This window comes from Martes martes (assembly GCF_963455335.1).
Source record: "Martes martes genome assembly, chromosome: 8".
Classification (NCBI taxonomy): domain Eukaryota; kingdom Metazoa; phylum Chordata; class Mammalia; order Carnivora; family Mustelidae; genus Martes; species Martes martes.
Genome location: NC_137895.1, coordinates 41522945 through 41540494, shown reverse-complemented (window position 1 = coordinate 41540494; position 17550 = coordinate 41522945). Strand labels below are relative to the sequence as shown.

The following is a 17550-nucleotide window of genomic DNA, read 5'->3' as shown; positions in this document are numbered from 1 at the left end:
CTGTAAAGTAAAGACAGGTTTTCATGGGACACCTGGGTGGTGCAGTCAGTTAAGTGTCTTGACTCTGGATTTCAGCTCAGGTCATGATCTCAGGGTCTTGAGATTGAGTCCCAAGTTGGCTTCTCTCCTGGGCATGGAGCCTGCTTAAGATTCTCTACCTTTCTACCTGTGCACATTCTTTCTGTCTCTCTAAAATAATAAATAAATCTTAAAAAAAAAAGTTTCAATTCTCTGAGATAAATGCCCAGGAGCACAATTACTGGGTTATATGGTAGTTGTATGTCAGTGTTTTCAAGAAACTGTCAAGCTGTTTTCTGGAGTGGCTGTACATTTAAATTTCAGTCAGCAGTGTGTGAGTAATCTGATCTCTGCATTTTCACCAGCATTTGGTACTGATACTTTATGATTTTAGTCCATTTGAATAGTAGATGATGAAAAGTCATTGTGGTATTAATTTGAATTTCCTTAATGGCTAATGATTCTATGTTTTCATGTATTTATTTGCCATCTTTATATCCTCTTGGGTGAAATGTCTCTTTGTATTAGTTTGCTAGAGCATAGAAATACCACACACAAGGTGGCTTAAATAATGGAAATTTATTTTTTCATTGTTCTGAAGGGTGGAGGTCCAAGATCAAAGTATTAACAGGTCTGGTTTCTTTTGAGGTCCCACTCTTTGGCTTATAGATGGTTGCCCTCTTGCTGTGTCCTCACATGTTCTTTTTTCCTGTGCTTACAGTCCCCTTGGTGTCTGTGTCCAGATATCCTTTTCCTTTAATTACACCAATCAGATTGTTTTGGGGCCCACCTTGGTGATGTCATTTAAACTTAACTCCCAACTCTCCCTTTAAAGGGCTTAGCTCCAAGTACAGTAGCAGTCTGGGGTACGGGCATCTTGACTTCAACAAGTGGATTTGGGGGGTACACAGTTCAGTCCATAACAATACTTTTTTTTCAATTGAGTATTTTACTGTTGAGGTTTTTTGTTTTTTTGTTTTTTGTTTTGTTTTGTTTTTTAGATTTTATTTATTCATTTGACAGAGAGCACAAGCACGGGAGAAGCAGGTTCCCCACTGAGCAGGGAGCCCAATATGGGGCTCAGTCCCAGGACTCTGGGATCATGACCTGAGCCGAGAGCAGATGCTTAATTAATGACTGAGCCACCCAGGTGCTCCTACTGTTGAGTTTTTAATGTATCCTAAACACTAGTTCATTGTTTTGGCCTGCAGATATTTACTCCCAGCCTATCAACTTGCTTTTTTGGCCTCAATAGGGTCTTTCTCATGGCACAAGTTTAAATAAGTTTAAATGAGGTCCAGTTTATAAGTTTTTATTTTTATGGGCTGTGTTTTTTTCTTTTAATTCTAAGATTCTCTTTCCCTAGCCATAGATCTCAAAGATTTTCTTTTTCTTTTTTACAGTTAGAGTTTCATAGGTAAGACTGAAGTTCAGGATCAGTTATTTTTTGCATTAAGTGTGAGAATTAGGTTGAGGTTTTTTGTGTTTGGGGCTTTTTGTGGCCTGTAAATGTCTAGCTGCTTCAATACCACTTGTTGAAGAGCTTATCTTTCCTCCATTGAATTGCTTTTACATTGTTGTCAGAGATCACTTGAGCATATTTGTGTGTGCCTATTTCTGGGTTCTGTGTTGTGCTTCATTGATCTATGTGTCCCTCAGCCAATACTATACCATCTTGATTACTGTAGCTATACAATAGGTCTTGAAATTGAGTAACTGCTTTCTTTATTCATTTTTTTCAAAATTATTTTAGCTACTTTATTTGCCTTCCCATAAATATTTAAAAATAATCTCGTCTATATCTACAAAAAATCTTGCTAAGATTTTGATAGGAATGGCTTTAAGAGGAAGTTGCATTAAACTTACATATCAGTATGGGGAGAATTGACATCTTTACCATATTAAGCTTTCCAATCTATGAATATGATATGTTTGTCTGTTTAGATCTCTGATTTCTTTCATCAATATTTTATGGTTTTCAGCATAAAAGTACTGTATGTTTGGTTACACTAATTTTTATTGTCTCAGGCTGACTCATGGCATCTCTCCAGTGGTTCTCACACTCCTACATCATCAGTTTTTAGCTTTATCAGATTATATCTACTAATGATCATTTCTCCCGTCCTAAAAAAAAAATCCCAAAATCAAATCATATTTTCTTTGAGGCCACTTACATTCTGTTTTTGCCCTATTTCTTTGTTTTTCTTTATGGCAGAATGCCCTGGAAGAGTTGCATATATTTGCTGTTCCTGGTTCCTTTTCTTCCCATCTTTTCTTTAATCCACCCAGCCTGGCATGTGCCCCACCTTATGAAGCTAAAGCAGCATCTAGATTGTCAAGTCCAGTGGCCCATGTGGTCCTTATCCATCAGCATTGATCTAGTTGATTTCTCCTGGATAACTTTTCTTTGCTTCAGGGAAATGGCAGATTAAAACAGGGTGTATTTGGGTACCCATCATATTTCCTCAAAATTAAGTCTGGTGAATCTAAATGTAGTGAAAGGAAAACGCACACGTTGCTAGTAAGGGTTTAAATTGATACTACCACCTTAGAAAGCAATTTAATGATAGGAAAGTTGAAGATACTAAAATTTCTTTATCCAGAAGTTCTATTACTAGGTGCTTACTCTAGAGAAACTTTTACAGGTGAGATCTGTTTAAGATTGTTCATTGTAGTATGGTTTATAGTAGCAAAAAGTCTCAGTAGGAAAAATGGGGTACCATCTAGCAGTTGAATTGAACTACATGTATCAGCACAGAAAAATCTCAGAAATATAATGTTGACTGAAAAGTACTAGGTATGAATGAATAAATAATTTATGATATATTTGTGTATGATAAGATATTAAGTGGGGCTTTTTGTATCATGTAAGCATTTTTCCTGGAGCTCAAATCTGAGTACAGTAGCTGAGAAAGGATCCCTACAGGGTAAACAGATGCTGAACTTGCTGGGAGGTGGCCATCATTTGTCCTGGAGCTCTGTTACCTCTAGCTTATACAAAATAGAGACTTAAATGAGAGGAAGGGCTCTTTGAAGGGTTATTAATCCAAAAGGGAGTGCTATAGTGTTTATATGATCCTTTATGGGGGTTGCAGACAATTTCTCTGAAAGACTGGGGGGCTTTTCAGGAGCTAAAATGTGTCTATGGCTGGATGCCTGCTGGGATGCTGTCTTAGTGGAGTGTTAGAGAATTCATAGAAAAATGTGATTTGGGTATTGAAGGCCCAGAGACTGGCGGCTGCTGCTGCTTTCCTGGGGAAGCATAAAGGTAAGGGATATATAAAATAGTCTTGTAGTGGAAGAGCCAGAAGAGAGGGCTTCCTCTGCGTGTGTAGTGATCTTAAAAGTGTTTACTTTGGACCAGGCAGACACTCCAGAGGCTAGTTAGGCTATGGCCATTATGAAAGAAACTTGCCAAAAGATAGTTTCCTGCTTGGCATAAGGTTGTGGTAACCTATTACAACTGTAATGGGAAACTAATACTTGATCATACGGTACTGTAATTATTTGTTTGCAGAGCATTGGAAACACAGAAAACCGGATTGTTAACTCTGCCTGAGGGAAACAAGGAAGGCTACGATGACATTTGAGTTGTGAATTGAAGGATTTATAGAAGTTTGCCAGATCTGAGATGAGGTGTGCCTTCTAAGTGGAGTAGCTAACATGAGCAGAAGAACCCTGACATTTATAATACACAAGACTTCTTGGGATGGCTGTTAGACATAAACATTTAGGATGCTTAGAAGGAAATAGTGGATATTAAAGCTGGAAAAAAGTAAGTGGGGCCAGTTCATGCAATTTTGCGTGCTTACTGAAATGTTGCTGTTTTACCCTATTTACATGATTATAAGGATTTTAAGCAGGGAGTGATTGGAACAGCAAGGCGGATAGACCATTTGAGATGATATTGTAGAGAAAAAACAAAGAAGTGATGGATTTGTTTTGAGAAAAGAAGTAGTATAAGACTTGGTAGCTAATTAATTGCACCTGAAATTTTGAGGGCTTGAAACAGAGTGTGGACATTTTGCTAGTTGGAAATGCCTTTTAGTAAATTATACAGGAAGGTGGAAGAATATATTGTGGAGGTGGTGAGGAGGGAAAAAAAAAATCATTAGATGATATTTTAAAATTGTATATCTAATCTGTAATTTCCTTGCTCCCTGATTATCCATTGCCTACTGCACTGGATGCCTAATAAGTGCCTTTGTTTATTCTCAATTGAAGATGGGATTTGTGCATTTCTTCTTTTAGGATTTTCAGTGTTTCTTTGACATCCTAGTTGCAATTTGGTAATTAAATTTAAAACTTACTGTACACGTGCACTTGACTCATATATTTAAAAAAAGACAAAACTTAGACTGCTTAAAAGGTACTTCCTCAGATTTGCCACAGATGGGACATTTTGTGTCTGCCCTAGCTTTCTGGGGCCAAGTTGGAAATGTGGCCAGCACCTGAGCTTGGGCTGCTGGTTAAAAGTTGGCTGTGTGTGTGTGTGTGAAGGGCAGGAAGCAGAGAAGTGGAGAGAGACTTCCATAAGATTATCAGGCCAAATAGTGAAAGAACACTAGTCAGAATCCTGTAGTTGCAGGATAAAATTGAGAGTTAATCTCAAATGAAATATGAAATTGGACATATTTTATAGTGAAAGGGTGTGGTGGTCTGTGGGTATTTACATTCAAGTACAATGTTATTCATTTTCTGGAATGTATTTGACTTTGTATATGATGTTATATATATTATATATTATTTTAATTTTATATATAATGGAGAAACAATGAAGGCATTGCCTTTTTAAAATGGAAAAAAAAAGTTAAGGAAATAAGGATTTACTGTCTTCATTTTTTCCCCAATATTGCATTGACGTTTTTGCCGGTGCCATATGCTGCAGAAGTGAGAGACCACATTTACTTGCAGAAGTAAATTTTTGGAATATTTGTTTGTATTCTTAGACTACTCAAAAAAATCATCAAAAAACAAATTAATATTTTTAACCATGTGTCCAGATACAGGATAAATTTGAACATTAGCAGTATACCTGTGTAGTAATTATTACGTTAAAAGTCTTGAGATGTGGAGGTTATCCTGGATATTGAGCTCCAAAATAGAATGAAAATGCTTTATGTAGTATGGCCTTTGCATACTCTTTACCAAAATGATTCTCAGAGTTGTATTAGTCAGATTAAACTAGGTTTTACTGCAGAAGCCACGCTAAAGTCTTAGTGTCTTAACATGTTAGTGTGTAGTACACATGCATTGTGGGTTGGATAGTGGCTGCTTTGGGACTTGGACTGATTATCTACTCTCTCGAATATTGCCATATTCCATGGGAGAGGGAAAGAGAATGAGGAATTGCATACTGGCTCTTCAAACCTATTCTCTGAAAGCAACGTGTCTCTTTTATTCATATTCTTTTAGTTTAAAAAAAGTCACTTGGACTCACTTACAAGAGGCTGTGGTGTACAGTCCTATGTGCTGTGTGCTTGGGAAGAGAATTGGAAATATTTAAGGGGTAGCACTAATGATTACAGTAGCATTTAAATGTAAAATTCAAGACCAAAAAAACCCAAGAAAAAGATTGTATGTGATTATAAAAAGTGTAATTCTTGAAATATATTGAGAGGATAAGTAACAGCTCAAGAAATAGAAGTGCTTTAGATCAGTATGAAAAAGGTTAATATCTAATCTCAATATGTGAAAATCTGATTCAAATCTATTAAACAAATTTCAGGCCTCAAATAGAATAAAATGGCCAAAAGATAAGAACAGGCAATTCTCAAAAGATGACATAGATAGGAAAATTTATGTATTTGAGAGAGTGAAAGAGTAGATGCATGAGTGGGGGAGGGGGTGGCCTGGTGGGGGTGCTTGGAGAAAGTGGGTAAGGGCAGAGACAGAAGGACAGGCAGACTCCCTGCTGAGCAGGAAGCCTTAAATGGGGCTCAAGCCTAAGGCAGATGCTAACCGACTGAGCCACCCAGGCACCCAATATTAAATAATCAAGTATTATTTACTTTATTTAATTTAGGGGAAGAATTCAATAAAAATAAGAGTATTGCTAGTGAATTTATGAAGAAATGGTTAATCATAAGATGCTGGTGGGATTGTAAGTATAATCCTTCTGCAAAACAATTTACATATTGTATCACAAACCATAAAAATATTCATCCTCTTTAAGAATTCCTCTTTAGGAAGTTTACGCCAGTTAAAAAGAAGAAATATTAAATGAGTTAAAGGTAGTATTTTTCTAGTAGTGGGGAAAATCCATCCATTTGTTCTGTAATTTCCTTTAAGGACACTAAATACTGTGCCAGGCTCTGTTTGTGCTAGGTACTGGGAGTACACAAATGATTTAAGGTAGGCTTCTTAACTCGTCATAGTTTATGTTCAGTGGTGAGGAGAATGTTAGGCGAAGACAAAGAATGGAATGCCTAAGAAATAACATCTGAGTTTAGTTAGGAAATATAAGAATAACAAATTTTCAGTAATTGGGAAATGTTTCAGTATGTTTCAATATATCAATTTTTTAAAAAATTTTATTTATTTATTTGACAGACAGAGATCACAAGTAGGCAGAGAGGCAGAGAGAGAGAGGAAGGGAAGCAGGCTCCCGGCCAAGCAGAGAGCCTGATGCGGGGCTTGATCCCAGGACCCTGGGATCATGACCTGAGCTGAAGGCAGAGGCTTTAACCCACTGAGCCACCCAGGTGCCCCTCAATATATCAATTTAATTAAATTTGCAGTGGTTCAAAGCATTACTTATAAAAACTACCTATAATGGCATGAAGAAGTGTAAAATGGAAGAATATAAAATAGGAGTACTATGATTACAGACTACGTGAAGATATGTGGATGAATAAAGATTGTTATAGACATTTTAAAAATTAGGTTAAATTAGAAAACAACATTTTCTTCTAAAAACACGTAACTAGACTAATAATGAAAAAAAAAATCAGACAAATCCTTGTTAGGGTCCGTGATCAAAGGAGCGAGACTGATACAAAGCGAAGGTCAGGCAAAGCTTTATTTCGCTCCAAGCATCGAGAATCAAACTGACTGGTAAGGGCTGTCTCTTACTAAGAGATGACAATGACGACCCCGACAGGGCCGCTCCCCAGAAGGCCACTCTGAACAAGGCTGCTCTGGATGAGGCTGCTCCCCGATGAAGCCGCTCTGGAGGAGGCCGCTGTGGACGAGACTGCCCCAGACGAGGCTGCTTCCCAGACGAGGCCACTCCCCGTCCACTCTTACAGCCCTTATGGACAGCTCTTACTGACAGCTCTTACTGACCGCTCTTACAGCTCTCTCGTCGACTCTTACAGCTGACAGCACTTGCTGACAGCTGTTACGCCTCTGGATGAGGCTCACAGCTCCTACTCCTCCGGGGGACAGCTCCTACTCCCCCTACTAGCCTCGCAAATCAACTTTTATAGAGGCACTTTTAGCCGGGCTATACACAGGTAGCCAATGAGATTGCAATACAGAGAAAACTGCTAGGTTACACACGGGCGGCCAATTGAATTTCAATTTACCCTAGTAGATATATGTGTGCCCCTCTGATTGGATGTCTTCACCTGGCCTGACCCGCCCCTCCATCTAGGCTTTGCAAGGAAGTTCTTCTGGGAGGGGCAGGGTCAATCTAAGTTCACTGCAACAATATGGCTCCCTCTGATTAAGTAGGCCCTTACAATCCCCAAACCGCAAATCCTAGTAGAGGGTCATTCTGCAAAATACCTGACTACCTCTCCTCAAAACTGTCAAGGTCATTAAAAACAAGGGGACGTCTGAGAAATTGTTACAGCCAAGAGAAACTTCGGGAGCCATGACAACTTAAATGTAATGTGATGTCATAGATGGGATCCTGGAACAGAGAAAGGATATTATGGGATGCCTGAGTGGCTCAGTCAGTTAAGCGTCTGCCTTCAGCTCGGGTCATGATCTCAGGGTCCTGGGATCAAGTCCCACATTGGGCTTCTTGCTCAGCGGGGAGTCTGCTTCTCCCTCTGCCTGCTGTTCCACCTGCTTGTACACTCTCTCCCTCTCTTTCTAGCAAATAAATAAATAAAATCTTTAAAAAATAAAAAAAGAGGGGTGCCTGGGTGGCTCAGTGGGTTAAGTCTGTGCCTTTGGCTCAGGTCATGATCCCAGGGTCCTGGGATCGAGTTCCACATTGGGCTCTCTGCTCAGCAGGGGGCCTGCTTCCTTCTCTTTCTCTCTCTGCCTGCCTCTCTGCCTGCTTGTGATCTCTCTGTCAAATAAATAAATAAAATCTTTAAAACAAAAAAAAGAAAAGAAAAAAAAGAATACTGTATAAAAACTAAGGAGATCAGAGTATAGACTTCAGTTAATAATAATGTATCAATATTAGTCCATTAATTGCAACAGATATGTGATACTAATGTTGGATGTTAATGCTAGAGGAAACTGGGTATGCACAATATGAGAACTCTGCATCGTTTTTGTAAATCTTATACTACCCTAAATAAAAATCCTAAAAATAAGGTTTATTTTTAAGGAGATAGGAGAGGGAGAAAAATATACATACAGGCATTTGTACATCAACTGCCTGTGGAAAGAAAGAAATATATGCCAAATTTATGTATATTGTTACAAATATTTGTATATGTGTGGATTAATCCTAGAAGGAAATGAAGTGGAAACCAGTTTTTAAAGAAGCTGGAAGGTGATGATGAGCATTTTCTTAAATGAAAATTTGTTGGAAGCAAGTGAACTTAATTTGATAGTTTGGATTGAGGCAGTGGTGGTATTACTACAGTATGAGAACCTGTGAGTCAGGTTGGACTTTATTAGAAGCTGCAATCATGTAGTGTTAGGCAGGGATCCGGAATTGCAGCCAAATATGTAATATATGAGACCTGTTGCTTACTGGGAAAAAAAAAAGATTCAAAATCTTTCCGTTTGATTATCAAATCATTTGTCTAATCTTCCTTTAACGTGAGAGCGCCCAGAAAAAAGAAAGCATTCTGGCTTGAGTGTAGTGCCATCTGCTGGCAGTGTTAACTAAATACACTTTTAAAATCATTTCATAATCTTGTGATGGCTACTGTTTTTGCTTATTTATTGTTCCCTTGGTATTTGTTTTATGCTTATGCTGTTTTTTTGTTATATATAATTTATATTCTTTTTAAAAAAATCCTTATGGCATACATAGAATGTAGTTCATCACTACCTCGGGTTTTAAGAAGTTCTCAGATTTGGCTTGACAGTTTTAGCTGGGAACTAAAAATAAGTCAAGTATGCATAGATCTTTTTTACTTTACTTTCTTCTTCTTGTCAGTAACCCTTTATGGTGTTTTAATTTTATCTTATACATTTAATGGAATTAAATTTGAGTGACTCAAAATTATATAATTAAGTACATTTAGCTTCTTGATTCAGAGTCTACCTTATAAGAGTGATACCTGACAGCAGACATATTTACCCAGTGCAAATCATAAGTTAATCCCTGCTGGTTTACTAATTCACTGTGTATGTGGTAGGTAACATGTGCCTTGTAGGTAACATGTTTGTACCTTTGAATGTTGTTAAGTTGATTTCTCAATCTTTTTGGTGAGAGGGTTTGGGAATGCATTTATTTAATTAACTTCAAATTATGCTGTCTTTTTCATCCCTTTTGTGAGTGTGCTCTCTCCCTCTCTCTGGCAGTCATATTTTGCCCCTTTGAATTATCTTCATATTCTTTGCCCATTTTGTCGAATGTGATGTTATTCATGCTTTTCTCAGAGGTTTGTTTTGCTTACCTTTAGACTATTATTGCCGGTATTTTTATATTAAAGTCTTTAATCTGGCTGGAAGTTACCTGATTATGAGGAGTGAGGTGGGAATGGGTAGGCTGGAGTCTGGTCCTGCCAGGGGATAGTCACATCTCCAGGAAGCCTGGGAAATTGACCTGCAATTTACCTTGTTCTAAAGTAAACATTGAAGAAAATCCTAGAGCCTTTTGAACAAGTTACTTAGATTTGGTATATGGCTAGTTTCCAGAACAGTCAGGAGAGTCCACGAGGGGCACACACTCCCCAAGAACAGGAGGAGGCACCCTTCCCTCATGGGGAGAACTCTATCCTTCTCTCATATAGGCATCTGTATGTTTTTACGGGAATGTGGCTGACCTGGGAAGCCTCCATTCATGCTGCTCTGAATTTTGTTTTGTGTGGCCCTGTTATTTTCAAACACATTTCAGTATCATCTGGCATTAAGGAAGCTGTATCTTTGGCTATATTTGTTAGCGTCTTTCCTTCAAGCATATCAGCCTTTATGTTGGACATTGTTAATTTTTTTTTAATCCCAAATGGCTAGCCAGTTGTCCATTTATACTATTTGTTGAATAATACATCTTTCCTTCCTGATTCTAATTCTTATTCTTCAAGCCCTATTCCATTGCCTGTTTTTGCATGTGTTTCCTTCCTAATATGTTGTAGTCAGTGGTGGGGCAATTCTCTTACCCTTTTTTCTGAATATTCCTGAATTTACTCTTCTTGCACATTTATTCTTTCAGAAATACTCTACCATTGAATCAACTCTTAGAAAACCTTTTCTGCTAGAGCACTTATAATATATCTGCATTAATAAACATAATAAGCACTGGGCCATAGAAGATTCTTTGGACAGTGCTGCTTCCTTCTTTTTTTAAAATAAAAATAAATGTGAACTAAAGATTTAAATAGATCTAACACTCTAAAGAAAGTTAACTAGATTGCACACGGACACTTGGTAACTAGTTGATTGGTTGTATTCCACTGGGCGTGTGAAAAAACATGTGTTATGGCATCTATTATCATCTTGATATACCTCTCAGCATTTGCCTATACCTGCTGTATAAGTTTAAGTTCTGTCTTGCTGATTTCCCTTTGCAGCAGTGTGCTGCTGCTCAGCTTATCCCATCTCTTCTCATTTGTGTCTGCTACTTTAGCATTACATTTTTGAGATGCTTTCTCCTTCCTTCAATTCTCTTCAACAGCTACTTGCACTATAAAAACCTATGGCTGTTGGGGTGCCTGTGTGGCTCTTAGTCCATTGAGTATCGGACTCTTGATCTCAGCTAAGGTCTTGATCTCAGGGTGGTAATCGAGTGTTGCGTTGGGCTCCATGCTGGGTGTGGAGCCTACTTTAAAAACAAAACAAGGGGTGCCTGGGTGGCTCAGTCAGTTAAGCGCCTGTGTTCAGCTCAGGTCCTGATCCCTGGGATCGAGTCCTGCATGATTCTTGCATTGGGCTTCCTGCTCATTGGGGAGCCTACTTCTCCCTCTCCTTCTGCCTGCCATTTCCCTTGCTTGTTTGTGTGCTCTCTGTCAAATGAATAAATAAAATCTTTTTTTAAAAAATCAAGTTTCTTTTACCAAAAACTAAAAATGAAAACCTTATAGGTGGTTAAAACAGAGATTTAATTTAAAAATGTAACTGTAAGCAAATGATTTCTAGAACATTTGTCAATGCCATTGAGACAGAGTGGTCTGTGGAGAAACTAAGAGTACAATTTAATCATTTTGTACAATGAGTGAGGTTTTGGGGGATAAAAATGGAATTAAAGTTACATGGAAACAGGATAGTAAGCCTTAAAAAGAGATTTATTTTTTATTTTATGAATATTTGGTTTTTTGTCTGTAAAAGCAAAATGTTTGTCCTTAGTAAATAAGAATAGCAGTTTGCCCTAACAGATTTTCAAATTGAAATAGGTTTTAAAGTTACTACTTTTTAGATCTTATGTTGTCTTTGTTTAGGTTTTATTTATCGGAAGGCTCTTGCTTCTAGTATGTGACTTAGGTTTCTTACCTGTTTTGTCCTTCCACTCTGGATTGTAAAGTCCTTGAAGGCAAGTGACTGTATTTGGTGTATGTTTGCGGTGCTGCTCTGAGCCACAGTGGAAAAGGAAAAGTCAGCAATACTGATACTGTCTATATTTAAAAGGTTGATGTTTGGGATTTTTTTTTTTTTGCATTGGCTTTTTACTTTTTATTCTTTAAAAGATTTCATTTATTTATTTGAAAGAGCGAGTGCATGAGCAAAGGGGAGGGGCAGAGGAAGAGGGAGAAGCAAACTCCCTGCCTAGCAGGGAACGATGAGGTGGGGCTGGATCCCAGGAATCCAGGATCACAACCAGAGCCTGAGGCAATAGCTTAACCACGTGAGCCACCCAGGCATCCCTTGGCTTTGATTTTTAAAACAGAATCCATTAAAATATATTTTTCAAAAATTCCAGTATAGTTAACATACAGTGTTGTATTAGTTTCAGGTGTACAATATAGTGATTCAGCAATTCCATATATTACTCAGTGCTCATCATGGTAAGTGTAACTCTTTAATCCTCTTATCTATTTCACCTGTTCCCCCTCTGCCCTCTGGTATTTTTCTCTATTGTTAAGAGTCTGTTTTTTGGTTTGTCTCTTTTTCTTTGTTTGTTTTGTTTCTTAAATTGTACATATGAGTGAAATCATACGATATTTGTCTTTTTCTGACTGACTTATTTCACTTAGCATTATACCCTTTATCTCTCCATGTTGCTGCTGATGGCAAGATTTCATTCTTTTTTATGGCTGATATACCACATCATCTTTATCCATTTATCTGTTGATAGACACTTGGGCAGTTTTTATCTTGTTTACTGAATTTTTTGGCAACCTCTTAAACTTTGTATTGGCCTTACCATGTCCTGGCCTGAGGCTGCAGTACATCATATAATGCTTTATGTATAGCAGGCCAAGCACACTTAGTTTTCTGTTGTCATAGAAAAGAAAAATAATTGTATCTGTGCTGTGTTATATTGAGGGAGCTGCCTATGCATAATAAATTTTGTATTTTAAATAGAAAATTACATACAGCATGTAAGCTTTGATTGGATGTAATATTCTGTAAAACTGTTTAAAATTAAGCATGTTAACTTTATTAGAACTGTTTAAGCGGATTTACATTTTATCAGAGTTGCCCTATTGTTCCTTACTCACCTAATGGTAGATGCTTAACTAGCCTTCAGCATAAAGGGGTATAAGAGATAATATCTGAAAATAATAGAAGGCGAATCTCCACTGTTTTTTTTTCTTTACCACCTTAGAGTTTATTTGGCATGTGATGAAGGTTTTAAAGTAGAGTGTTAGGTGTTAGAGTTTGGTGTTGTTGAATCACTGTGTTGTATACCTGAAACTGTAATGTAATATTGCATGTCAACTCTATTCAAATAAATTTAAAAATAAAAAAATAGAGTGTTAAAGGTAAGGGTTATGCTGGAATAAAAAAATGGTCTGAGAGGATGAGAGTTGATTTGATGAAGTAAGAGTTCTATGGAGCTCAAAATAAATTTCAGTTTCAAATTTGTCACTTAATTTCTAGTCTCACACCTTTTCTGTTTTGAGAGTGTGCACAAGGGGTAGATCTATTGAACATACTTTTTCTCTGAAGAGTATGGACTTCAGAACAAGGTAAAACTTAATTTCAATAATCAACTACTTCAAACAGTGCAAAAGTGGTAGTAAAATATTGAAATGTTCCCTGTACCTCTCTTCTGAACTTTTGCCTTTGTGTGATTTACTCTTTAACAGGAAATCAAACCCCAAGGCCATTATAACCATGGATATGGTGAACCTCTTGGACGGAAAACTCATATTGATGATTACAGCACATGGGACATAGTCAAGGCTACACAGTAAGTTTTTTGTTATAGTTGTTTTCTTTGACATCTGTATTTCAAGTGAAATATGAGCACATGCATTTATTTCTCTTTATTGATAATTCTTTATCTAGTGAGACATTGTGAGACATTGTTCTCATACTTGAGCTCTTTGTACAGATTTAACAAAGCTGATTAAAGTCTTTGTTTAGTCAGTCCAATGTCTGGGATTCCTCAGGGACTTTTTTTGATTAATTGCTCTCCCCCACCATGGTTATACTTTTTTGTTCCTTTGCATGTCTTGTAATTTTTTTGTTGAAAAGTGGACTATTCAAATTCTATGAGGTGATAGTTTTTTCTCTCTCTTTTTTTTTAAAAGATTTTATTTATTTGAGAGAGGGTGAGAGGGGGAGAGAGTGAGTACCAAGGGAGAATGAGAGGGGGAAGCAGACTCTCCACTGAGCAGGAAGCCCAATGCAGGGCTTGATCCCAGGACTCTGAGATCATAACCTGAGCCAAAGGCAGATGCTTAACTGACTGAGCCACCCAGACGCCCCTGAGGTGGTAGTTTTTATATCAGATTCTCCCAGGGTTTATTGTTGTTTGTACCATTTCTAAACTAATTCTGTAAAGTCTGTATTTTTGTCATGTGTGGCCACTGAAGCCTCTGCTCAGTTAGTGGTCAGTAAATGATTGGACAGAAACTTCTTAAATCCCTAGAACCAGTTAAGTCTGATCTTTGTTGAGGAGCTCTGTGCGTGTGTGTGTGTGTGTGTGTGTGTGTGTACACTCAGCACTCTGCCAGGCAGCTTATTAGAGCCTTAGCATTCGTTTTTTGATTGCCCAGAACCTCAAGGTCAATTAGATGTGAGAGCTTAGGGCCTTCCTCGATCTTTGTTGAACATGTGCACACAACCTTAATGCTTATGTATGCCCTTCTAGATTCCCAGGGATATGTCTGAGCTTTTCAAAGCCCCTGTGGGTATCTTATTCCTCAACTTGTGCTTTTAAGCTTTTTGATTTGTGTATTGTTGGACCCAACTGTCATCCACCCTCTAAAGCAGCTGTGATGCTAAAACATTCGACATACAGCCCCCAGGATGAAGCTTTTTTTTTTTTTTTTTAAAGATTTTTATTTATTATTTGACAGAGATCACAAGTAGGCAGAGAGGCAGGCAGAGTGAGAGAGGAGGGAAGCAGGCTCCCTGCTGAGCAGAGAACCTGATGTGGGGCTTGATCCCAGGGCCCTGAGATCATGACCTGAGCTGAAGGCAGGGGCTTTAACCCGCTAAATCACCCAGGCGCCCCCAGGATGAAGCTTTTAAAGAGTTTAAGTAAGGTTCCATAAATGAGCCTTTCTGGTGGACTCTTCCCTATCTGGGAAGCACGAGGCAGGTCAAATAATGACTTCTCTTTTGGAATGAGGCTTTGAGAGAACTCCATCCCTGTTCTGCTCACTCTGGTTACTAGTTATTAGTGTAACCGAACCACTGTGAGTTCACTCCTTGGTGAGTCACAGATACACCAGGTGGAGTTGTCTCACAGGTAAACATTATTTGCAACAAGTGGGGAGATCACAGGGTATAACTTGCAAAGCTGTGATTCCCTGAGCAAGTATGGTTGGGTTCCTTTTATTTAGGGTTATGATGAATATTTTAAAAAGGGATTCTTTTCATTGGATGTAGAGGTGGGCATAAAGTTGCATACTTGCCTTAAAAAGGGAACATGCCTTTTTGTTGTATGTTATGTAAATGAGGCTTGTGTTCCTCCTTGGGCAGAGATTTTAATATTATAATGAATAAAGGTAATTATCAGTTATTCTAGAGGTTACTCCATAGTCCATCTGTACAGGTGCAATTCAGGGGTTAGAATCGAACTGGGCTAGATGGTCTGGACCAGTTGGCGGTCTTGTCAGGGCAGTTGCTATCACTTGAGAGGTGGTTTTAGTTTCCATATGCCTGAGTTGAGATAGCTGGAAAGAGAGCTTAAGGAAGAATGTGGTACCAGGGTCAGTGAGTTCAACCTAGGTGGACAGTAAAAGGTCAGGTGTTAGGCTCTAGCTGATGACACTAGTACCAGGAATACATTTTTTTCAAGGCTGCTGGGGAGCAGAAAGGCTGGTACTATGATCTGTTAAAGTACCACAAAGTTCTTTGTTCTTACTGAAATTCAGCTGTTTTTTTTTTTGTTGTTGTTGTTGTTTTTTTTTGACTGAATGCTCCTTGGATTGCTGCCTTTTCTTAATTCCCAGAGTTCTGAAAAAGTTGATTTTGACACTTTCTGCCAGTTTTTTCATTACTTCTGTGGAAAGACAAACTTTTGCAGGTCCTTACTTCACTGGTGGTACTCTTCCTTTCTTGAATGTTATGTATAGTCAAAAATCAGAGCACATTGTGTCACCTGTATTTAGCAAACAAATTACACTGCATTACATTCATCTTTCCTTTTGAGACTGCTCCTTTTGATACCTCCTTTCTCTCATTTGTGATTAATCTGTCTCACCCAAATGCATCATTTCCTTCAACAAATAGACTCCAGTATCTTTTGTCTTAAGAAAAAAATAACCACCTTTCTTTATATTTCTCATACTCTTCTATTTTTTGAAAAGTATCTATGCTGTCTGTAATTTCTACGTTTAAGAACACTTATTTAAATGAAACATTTTAATTCTACAGTAAAATATAGAGAAGAATATAACTGTCAAATTAAGCAGATGCTACTAACATTTTGCTGTATCTGCTATAGGTTGCTCAGTGTGGTCTCTTCCTTCTCCCCAAGGAAACCTCTCTTGAAACTGCTGTGAATCATTCTCATGAACATTCCTATACATTTATTTCTACAAATATCTACAAACAAAATGTGCCATTGTAATATGTGCCTAAAATTTATATAAATTCTACTCTGCATATCGGTTTTCAGCTTGTTTTTTTTTTTATTTTTTTTAAAGATTTTACTTATTTATTTGACAGACAGAGAGCACAAGTAGGCAGAGAGGCAGGTAGAGAGAGAGGAGGAAGCAGGCTCCCCGCCGAGCAGAGAGCCCGACATGGGGCTTGATCCCAGGACCCTGGGATCATGACCTGAGCCGAAGACAGAGGCTTTAACCCACTGAGCCACCCAGGCGCCCTGTTTTTTTTTTTAAATAAAACTATATAGCTTCGTGATTTATCAGTGTTGATAAATAAGGACCTAGTTTATTGTTCAACTGCTTTGTATTTATCATTCCTTATTGAGGGACACTTAAAATTGTTTCTACAGTACTTTTTCATTACAAACATTGCATCAATGAGTATCCTTTTTCCTGTTTTCCTGTGTGCATAAGCAAGACTTCTTCTAAGGTAGACAACTCAGGTGGAATTTTGGCTTCTTCAGTATGTTCTTTCAACTTTACCAACTATTGCCAAATTGATTTCCAAAATGGCTGTACAGGAAATGAGATCTTCTTTGACTACTTCTTGCTTAACTCCTAGTTTTGTCACACTAATAATTGTTTTCAGTTTAATGGTTGTGAAATGGTTTTCTGTTTTTATTGGCCTTTCTCTGATTACAAATGGTGTTGAATTTGGGTTTCTTCCTGAAAAAACATGTCTTCCTTCCTGAAAAATAAAAGTCTTTTTGTAATTGATTGTTAAAGTTCTTTATGTATTTTGATGGAGTCCACAAGGAAATTAATGGGATCTATGTCCCTTTAGTGTTCTCCAGAATCCTGTCTTGCTGCTCTCCTAGCCCCTTCTCATCCCCACCCCCCATCATGTAGCTCACCATCTAGTACTCCTCTCCAGTGTGTCAAAACTCGTATTTCTTTTCTGCAGTAATGGGTGGAACTTTTCCTCTGGAAACCTGGACTTCTATAATGGTTCTCTCATTTTTGAGTGGTTCTCTGAGACAGTGTTGTTCTGGGTTCCGAGACCACTGTC

The 17550-nt window shown here is 37.9% G+C and overlaps 1 protein-coding gene across 1 annotated transcript in view; it reads left to right on the top strand.

The window, feature by feature from the left end:
- Nucleotides 1-17550, top strand: part of ZDHHC17 (zDHHC palmitoyltransferase 17) — a gene marked incomplete at its 5' end in the record, with an annotated part of 86116 nt that overhangs the window by 11054 nt on the left and 57512 nt on the right. Inside the window, one exon of the mRNA XM_080812311.1 lies at nt 13566-13669. Within this exon, the coding sequence (XP_080668437.1) occupies nt 13566-13669 (104 nt within the window). The remainder of the gene's footprint in view (nt 1-13565; nt 13670-17550) is intronic.